This window comes from Barbatula barbatula (genome assembly GCF_947034865.1).
Source record: "Barbatula barbatula genome assembly, chromosome: 19".
Taxonomy (NCBI): domain Eukaryota; kingdom Metazoa; phylum Chordata; class Actinopteri; order Cypriniformes; family Nemacheilidae; genus Barbatula; species Barbatula barbatula.
Genome location: NC_136782.1, coordinates 320,383 through 330,298, shown reverse-complemented (window position 1 = coordinate 330,298; position 9,916 = coordinate 320,383). Strand labels below are relative to the sequence as shown.

Here is a 9,916-nt window from a genome sequence, read left to right as displayed (position 1 = left end):
AAACACAAACATTGAAAACACGAGCGAAGCAGACGCCCAGTCGAGTATGTTCATATAGTTTCACATAAACATCTACATACAGAAGACACACGGATATCAAGGGATGCCAAAATTCTCAATTTAATATTAAACCATTCGGTACGACCTCCACGGCTCGATATGCCAATATTCCTGTTTTGTGTTGAAATCATTTCCGTGTGTTTTATGACTCTCTAGCCGTGTTTGCCTGTATGTTTGCGCGCTGAGATATATAATCGCCCTCCCACGAGTAAATATCTAAAAACAATGCGTTGGGGACATTTGCGATACTGGTGACAGATTTCACAGCAGTCGAGCGGTCGGCCATCGGACAGGTTTTGAGCGTTGTCTGGCTCAGTCTTTCTGGTTTCCAAGAAACACAGTGTAATACAGCAATTACCAAACAGAAGAAACATTCATGGTTGGCATTTTAGTAGTGCCTTCATCTTCAATTCAATCTATAATTCCAATCTCCGATACACATTACAGTATTTCACAATTGCTAAAACACATTTCTTGAATGCTTCACCCATATTCTCAAAACTGTAAACACAAAACCCAGTCTTTAAACTACATTCACAAAACCCCTGACTCTTCTGGTAAAATCAAACACTTGCCTCAAAACCATTTGATCTGTGCTCAAAAGCAAACAATGCTTTCAAAACATGAACACAGCCAGTCAATATATATACACTCATCATGATTCATTAGACAATACATCAACACAGCGTCCAGGGCATGTAGTTACAGAGAATTGTTTTATTGCATATAGAAAATAATTTTGCCGTAAATAATTAACAACTCAGTACAGCAAATATATTGCATAATGTGAGTACCGCAAGTAATACAGTATTGAATTTCTGTATTTTCAGCATAAAAATAAAGTAAGCCCAAAGAACAAAGATAACTCTAAATGAAAAGCGTATTACACAAAGTATTGTGCAAATGCCAAATCAAAGTCAATGAGAGACTCATTCTGCCTCAGCATCCCGTCTTCGTGCCGGGTCCGGCCAGAGGACTTCGTCCACATCACATTCAATGTTGTCCCTTCCTAGGCAACGGGGGAAGAACCCTCTCGTGTGCCGGATCCAGCCTTGACAACACTCCACACCTATGTCATCACAGGCCAATTCCATTGCCTGTAAAAGATTTACCCTTGTATATGGGTCACGGTCATAGACCTTCCATCGCCAAGCAGAGAAAAACTCTTCTATTGGGTTGAGGAAAGGGCTGTATGGTGGAAGGCAAACATTCACAAATCGATGGTTGATGTTGAACCACTCACATATTCGGACACCACGGTGAAAGCTGACATTGTCCCAAACCACAACATAGATCCTGCAACCGTTCAAACAAAACAATTATGTTCCAGCCTCTCCTTCTCCTCTTCGCCAGATTGAACCCTGCTTCATCTACAGAAATATATTCATGGGGCCTTTCCATGGAATCCATTTCAAACACCCTCTATATATAAAAGAGATAAATAAATAGTTTTGTAAGTGTTACAGAAAGACACATTTATGCAAAAGTGTATGTACATAGATCGCACAATACATTTACCTGTTCTCTTCTCTGAATGTCCTGATTAGGGTGGCCACAGAGAATCTGGACAAATTGAGTTGTACTCTTTGTCCTGCTTCCCTTATTGTCATTCCATGAACAAGAATTTGATCTGAAATGACTAGTCTTGATCTTGCTCTTCGTTGTCCTCGAACTCTTCCTCCTCGTCCACCACCTCTTACACGAACTCTTCCTCTCACAATGTTTCCATCCATTGTGGTATCAACACTCAATGTACCTGGGCCACCTGTACTGCCTTTTATTCTAGACAACTATTTAATCACATCATTAGAAAGAAGTGTGAACAATTTTCAGTTGTTGTGTGTAAACAATGACAGCTGTGTTTTAGTTGTGTTTATCTTTTGCCACATGTATTTACCATTTTGCAACACAGTGCAAAACGTGTTTCAGTGAGTAAGAATGTGTTTAGAGTTTAGCAAAAATAGTGGATGAGATTTGCAAACAGTGTCTTAACTACCTGAACTTGTTTAAGGTTTTGCCTACAAAGTGACTGATTTGACAAATGGGTTTAGGCCACCGAGCATTGGGTTCAGAGAATGGGGTTTAGTGTTTTAGCAATTGTGAAATACTGTAAAACAATTACACTCTAATTGAAAAAAAGTGTAAAAGAACCAAAACTAGTGATGCAACAGATCACAAAAGTCCGGGTTCAGATCATACTACGGGTTTTGAGCCACGGATCGGATCATTTTTCGGATCAGCAAAAAACTTTTAAGTGTGAACTACTAGCTTACTGTAACTACTAAAGCCGGTAATAAAACAAGAACAATTACACATTAGCATAGATGAACAGCCTACAACATATCATTATAAAAAAGTAAAACAACACAATAATGCTTACTGCATAAGTTAAATACATATGATAAGCAGACAGAAGCAGGTATTATAGGCTGCTGTCTCTTTAAGACTAAATGCACGGACCAAATACTGACACACATCAGGTTTCTTTCTCAGCTGTATACGTGAACTTACAGTAAGACGTAACCAACTGTGTTTAGCAGAATACTTGCCAAAACGGGCTTTGTGCGTGTGTGTGTGTGTTTATGTACCCATCCGTTGAGGCGTTGTCTGAACAGTGTGTGGGGCAGCGGCTGAGCACAGAAAATGGAGTGCGAGTCCTGAAACTTTCACTCTATGGTGGTTACATTTATCAGTTAATCTGTAAATCACATGCGTGTCGCACCGTGGGAACTGGTCCGTACGACTACAGTCTGGGCGGTTTCACACTTGCACTTTTGGTGCGCACCTGGGTTCCATAAATGTCAGAGTTTGGTTCTTATGGGTGATGTGAACGTCTGGGGTGCTTTTCTAATGAGCGTGACTGACGCGCCCCAAGCAGAGAGCTTTAGCCTATAGGTCATCTCATATCTGTTCGCCTTCAGCGTTCTTAAGAGCATTTGCAGCACATTCACAGACGAAAGTGTGTTGGAAACCAAACTAGCAGTTCAAAAACATAAATGTATAAAAGTGACGTGAGCAATGTTATGCATTGTAACGCCTTCTCGCAGGCTGATGACGCAAACGACCTGCGGTTCGGACCCAAAAAGAATAATATGAACGCAGTCCAGGGGGTATAGGAGCTATCCAACTACTGTAGGCAATCGAACTAAAGGTGAAACTGACCTCAAGCTAACTGCAAGTAAGCGAACCTTCAACCAGCTGTAGCATTAGGACAGTTCCCCAAGGATCTATGCTAATCGTTTCTTCTTTCATTAAGTGAAGCAACACTTTTAGTAAATATATGGCCATGGGACTTTGAAATATCAGAGTTTAAGCCTTGCCTTTATCTCCCAGGACTATCGTTGAATCTTCCAAAAGTTTTGGCTTGGGGTCCTTCACATGCGGACGTGCCCGACTTTAAATCGGCGCTACTAAACAGGAATATCAGCAGATGCCGATATATTAAAAAAAGACAGATATCGGCCTGATATATTTCGACCTCTAGTTACATTCCCCTAGGGAGATACAATCCTGGTAACGTTAGTTTGTATTTTGTCTCGCTGAGTTCCTTCAGCATGTGGAACAGTCTGGATATATCGCAAATATGTTTGTGGTGAGCGAGAAGTGTGTGAAATGAATCTGGCAAGCAAACACTGCTTTGTTTGTTTTGCGTCCCAGCTGATAACAGCTCTTCCTGTGTCCGTTTTGACTAGGGTGGCAAAAAGCAGGACACTTTGCAGCATTTAGTGAGGCAAGAATAGTTGCATAGGACTCTGGTGTACTCGCAACTACAATACAATTTTGTCCATCATATCGATGGTCTCATGATACAGTGATTCTGAAATAGCTTACTCTATTCATTGCCAGACAATTTGATCTATGATATATCTTGATGTAGACCTACAGTATGTGTAACAGAAGAGGCCAAAACGTGTTTATTCAAGACATTGCGATGTCTGTTTCAAAAACTGACTAGTGAGACGTAGCAAAAATTGTGTTATCAGGCTTCAACAATCAGTATTGTTTTAAACCCAATACATATATTTCATATAGCCCGTTCATAAAATCTAAATGCTGCATTAGAGATCAATTTGGCTCAATGAATACAAAAAGGAGGCCAAATGAGTGTCCAGATTGAGGCTACGCCGGACAGAGGGCTTAAAATCCAGACGATTGGCCACCCCAGTCCTTACCAACTGCTGGCATCTGCTCATTCATTCATTCATTCATTCAAAGGGTCAACTGTATTGTTGCGTCCCTACAGATGTGTGAACAGTGTGGAAGCTCTTCATGAATTTACTTCTCACATCAGACATTTGAGAAACACAAACACGATCTTCCCATTCACAATACCTTCTTATTACAGAACAGACACAAATATCACAACACAAATCATTTCACACTCACGCACAGCTGTGTGTGTGTGTGTTTTTAAACAACATAACAGGAAGTGCTCTCGCACACACACAGCTGTATTTCCTGCCTTCTGTGAAAGGCTTTGTGTTTGTGCGCGTCATGAAGGCTCAGATTGTGTACAACACAAACAGGCATGTCTCTGTACAGTGTGTTACTGTTACCCATAATCCTCTGGGGTCAGAAATAAATCACGTCTACTTACATCAACACACAACAAATACAGCCGTGTGTGTGTGTCATGTGGTGGTGGATGTTGTGTTTGGTCTGTGAAGGGTTGTGTTGACGGACAGGTGTGATTCCCAAAGCAAATGCTCTCATTGACTTCTGCTGTGTGTGTATTAATAGCAAATCTCCGCTGGTCAACACGGAACACACACACACACACACACACACACATGAAGGAAGACAAACATCATGGAACACTTACAAGGCCGCTGAAGCACAGGTGTGACACACATCATGATGTTTGTTAAAGGTTTCACGTGCACTTCTGCTGCCATCTGCTGTTCACTGTCTGTCACTTCACCCTCATATTGTCGCTTTTAGAATTGATTTCAAATAAAAGAGAACGTATTGCGCCCCTTCACATTTTGACATGTGGTTGACTTTGTACATTTAAAAAAACCAAACGGATGTTAAGGCAGGTCGCTCTTGCATTGTTTTAGCTGTGTGCTGAAGTTCACTGTTGGAGGTTGTCCAGTCCCTGCCGCTGAAAAACACCTCACACACTTTACTGTTGTGCGGTGCCTTGATGACATGATGACCAGAGAATCTCCCGTCTCCATATATGATCATGAGGGGTCCCTTTCTCCATCCATGGCTCAGTTTCTCCTGGAGGACAGCACAAGACATCTGGTTGTTTCCAACTTCCGTGAATGATTAATGGAGTCTACATGCTTCTGCAGATTTACATTTGTAGTCTTTCTCAGATCTGCGGTGTCTTGATACAATCCTGGCAGTTCTTCTGACCTCTCTGACATTAGCATATTTGGCTGACCATTATACCATATTGTTCGGAAAATAAGACAAAAAGATTGTTTTCTTGGAAATACATTGGAAAAGTATATTGAAGGTTTAGGCTTTTACTTGTCAATAATTCAACCGCCAAATACAATTGTAAATCGAGTAAATTGATCAGGTGTGAATTGAAGCATCAGTCATAAAATAGCTTCTCACATTCAAGACTACAATATAATGTTATAACTGCTGTGAATTAAACGTTGTTTTTCACACTGAGATTAGTTTAAATGGTATTTTATGGTATACGCTTTAGTGATGGTGTTGTGGTGTTACGTTTTACAAGTTTTACCATACTTAAGTTACAATATGTACACTAAAATAAGCAATATGCAGGCACAGCAGCTCCTCGTGTGTCTTCAATATTTGCGATCATCTGAAACCATGAGGTCAAACAATGGATGATTATTTAAGAATGGTGACAGCCCAAGTTGTGACTTGATGTTTGCTCTGATATGCACTTTCAGCTGTTTTCACTGAGAGGCGTGAGCCACGTCGAATTGAATTTGACACTTGAAGTGTTGAGATACTTGACTAACAACAAGCAGAACGGGAAGAACTTCTGAGTTCAATTTCAAATGTCCCGGAAAGGAGGACGAATACCTATGAAATGTAATTTTTCAGTTTGTTTTGAATAAAGTTTTTGTTTTGACACTATGGAGTGTAGACTGATGTTAAAACCCATTTCTAGTAGTTTAACACAGAGCAGCAACATAACACGATGTGAATGAAATAAAGGCACATATAGCATACACGACTGAAAATAGAGAATGAATATCTATACATAAAAATGGTATTATATAAGTCGATCTTTAATAATGTTCAGGCATTATTCCTAAAAGAGAAGTTTGACGGGTTATTCTTGTGTTGCCAAGCTGAATCATGTCATTTATATTATTATGGTGTGTTTCTGTTTCTTTAGTTTGTAAATAACAAATAATGTTTTTTGTCCCTCGAGGACATTGATCACGATCATTATATTTGATATGAGATATTAACCGTGTGTGTGTGTGTGTGTCACAGGCGCAGAAGAATGAGCGTGAATCTATCCGTCAGAAGCTGGCACTGGGCACGTTCTTCGATGACGGGCCGGCTGTCTACACCAGCTGCAGTAAAAGCGGCAAACCCAGTCTGTCATCACGGTCAGTACCTGTGTCCCGGATTCACCACCACATGCATCAAATCATGTTCCTCATTTCAGCAGGCGTCAACATTCTAACACTCGCTTTTGGTTTTATATGAATAACATTTGCTGAGTCAATGCTGACGTAGCCAACATTGAACCTATGCGACTGAGCCTAACCGCCATCGCCCGCTCGAGGAACCGTGTCTGTTTCACTTTAGTTTTTCTCTGTTAGTGTGAACTTTGAAAAGATTGGCATCATCACGACATCATCCAGATGCATGAGAGGAGATGAACTTTCCCCGGTCACAGATACTGAAACCACAGCACGTTTACAAACTCTCTCTCTCTATGAACATGAAGGGTTTCCCCCGCTCGGCCGACACATCAGCTCTTCCCAAAAGAGAAGCAGACATTGAGCTGAACCTTCTTCTTCACATGACTGTGACACAGTGACACGCTGCTGTAAAGCTTCGCAGGAGGTGTAGAAAGTATTAAAAAATGTTACTCAAGTGAAAACTTGACTCAAGTATCTGGCCAGAAATATACCGGAGGAAAAGTTCAAACGTACCACATTGAAATTGTACTTGCGTATTAAAAAGTAAATGTAACAGCTGTGTGACAAACACATTTCATCTTTCACAATATGAAGTGAATGAACCACATACAACGTTTATCCTGCTGTAGAACTGTTTGTGTTGCATTTTGAAACAACAAGACATGGCCGATTCTAATATGCAACATGCTACTCATGCTACTGCGCATGAATTCAACCACAATGAGATCGCAGGACAGTAATGATGATTCAAAGCAATACAGCCAAGGTTTTAACACCTTTCAGTTACCGTAGAAAATCATTTATAGACCATTATGCATTCCGAGCATGTTACGCGGCTTGCCAGTCAAGGTCAAAATGCATTTTTTCATTGAAATGAAACCGGGTATCAGCGCTATTCAAATGGTTCATTACATTTAGTCATTTAGCAGACGCTTTTATCCAAAGCGACTAACAGATGAGGAAACATCGGAAGCAATTATAACAACATGCATAAGTGCATCAAAACTAGTCCATTAAAGCCTAGCACAGTATTAGTAGTAGACCACTGAGTGTAAGGATACAGATCCCCCAAAATAATACTCAGTACGTGTACAGTGAATCAAGTACGGTACACCTCTTCTATTTTAATAGATTTAAAAACAATAAATGTTTGCAGTGCTTATTTCACACTCCGTACTCGAGCAAGATGATGCTCTTCACATGACGGACATTTATCAGCACCAGAGAGTTTCGTCTAGAAATGCACAGCAAACACACCACATAAACATTGCCATCAGAAACAATAAAGACTGTTTCAGTATAGTGCTTTAGAAATGCGTTTTTAGATGATGACCATTGTGTTGTTGTGTTGTCGCAGGCTTCAGAGTGGCATGAATCTGCAGATCTGTTTTGTTAATGACAGCGGCAGTGATAAAGACAGCGATGCTGATGATAGCAGGACAGAGACCAGCCTGGACACTCCGCTGTCGCCAATGGTAACCACACACACACACGGCCATCTCTTGACCATTAGCAAATCATCTCAGCAGTGTTGTGTATTTAAATGAAATGAGGTTTTTCTTCACTGAACGTGATCATGTCTGTACTGTCTCACACACACGCGCTTCAACAGCATTGTGTATGAATGTGTGTAGTCGCTTGTCTTACAGTGTTGAGAATTCATGTTGTCCCATGGAGCACATTACAGAAAGTGTGATTTACCCCATGACAGCACTCATTATAAACACACACACGACATCATTGTGTTGTGATGAAGGGGAAAACACACACACACACACACACAAGTCTGGTTTATTACCTCTGTGGGGACAGTCCATGGGCGGAATACTTTTTATACTGTACAAACTGTATATGTGATTTTGTAAAAATACTATAAGCTTTTTTGCCCATGGGAACCTCAATTTTGATCCACACGGTGAGGCCACACACACACAGTAAAGATTTTTTCAGACCTCAAATTCTGTTCAGATTGACTTTTAAGCAACACAACAGTCATATTTCTCCATGTATTTCTGAAATAATCACGCTGTCAGTCTTGCACATCGCTGTTGAATGACGTCATGTCACTCCTGAGGTTTGATTTGATTGAAATTCAACACACACACTGGACTGAAATGAACCCAACACAAAATGACATATTTTAGTTCATACTTGCTAAAAAGAATATTTCATGCTTGATTGTACTTTGTGTTTGATTGGTTTTATTGAATGAGTTTCACACGTTTAGATGAGATTGTATGGGCTGTAGAGAGAAGCGTGACGCTGGTGAAAGAGTCCCTGAATCTGGGATGTGGTGTGGGAGTGCTGCTTCTTTCCCAGCAGTCACTGCAGAGGCTGTGTGAGTCACAGACCGTTCGTCCCAAATGTCCGACTCGCATACTGTATTGTAGGCGAGAATGAGCGGGAGTCACGAATAGTATGTCCGAAAAACAGTAGGTGAGAAATACCCGGATGATCCGTGATGGACACGTCTCAATCCCATGATGCAACGGTGAAAAGAGAATCATATAAAAATAGCAGAAAACTTCAAAGCGGGTGTCAGATGATAGAAAACGCTCAGTTCTGGTCCTTGATTCTGATTGGCTGAGCCGAGTTCTAAGCCGTTGTAAAATAGCCCGCTTTATAACTGCTGACCGCATCACGCAGCCTAAATGTCCTTTTATTGACTTTCTTTTATGAAACCTTGCTACGCATATGGAATAAGCGTTTTATAAAGCAGTGGGTTACAGTGCATTTTAAAACAGCTGAGGGGGTTTATGACTTGGCTGAGCTGTTGTAAAATGCTTCACACGGCTTATTGCTGTATTGTACCGACGACGTCACAGTGCACACGGGTCACATGAGCATAAAACGTGATACTACTTCCATACACACTATAGAGACGGCTCGGAATATGAGCCCACCCACACTAACATCACGTCCATCATCTGTACTGCTGTCATTAAACATCACACCTGACAAACATCTCTTTATCATGTGTGTGTCATCAGAGCAAACAGAGCTCATCGTACTCGGACAGAGACACCACAGAAGATGATTGTGAGTCTCTGGAGGACATGGACTTTCTGAGTCGACAGAAGAAGCTGCAGGCGGAGGCCAGACTGGCTCTAGCGATGGCCAAACCCATGGCCAAGATGCAGGTGGAGGTGGAGAAACAGAACCGCAAGAAATCTCCGGTGGCAGACCTGGTACGTCTCGGTCTTTCTCACGTCACAACATGTTTGTTTCGCAGATGCCAGGATTTCTATTAAGAAAAACCAGCG

The 9,916-nt window shown here is 41.1% G+C and overlaps 1 protein-coding gene across 1 annotated transcript in view; it reads left to right on the top strand.

Annotated features, from left to right (window-relative positions):
- Positions 1-9,916, top strand: part of schip1 (schwannomin interacting protein 1) — a 24,316-nt gene extending 14,400 nt beyond the window's left edge. The window contains exons 3-5 of the mRNA XM_079480828.1: positions 6,496-6,614; positions 8,011-8,128; positions 9,644-9,916. Coding sequence (XP_079336954.1) covers positions 6,496-6,614; positions 8,011-8,128; positions 9,644-9,904 — 498 coding nt within the window. The 3' untranslated portion in view covers positions 9,905-9,916. The remainder of the gene's footprint in view (positions 1-6,495; positions 6,615-8,010; positions 8,129-9,643) is intronic.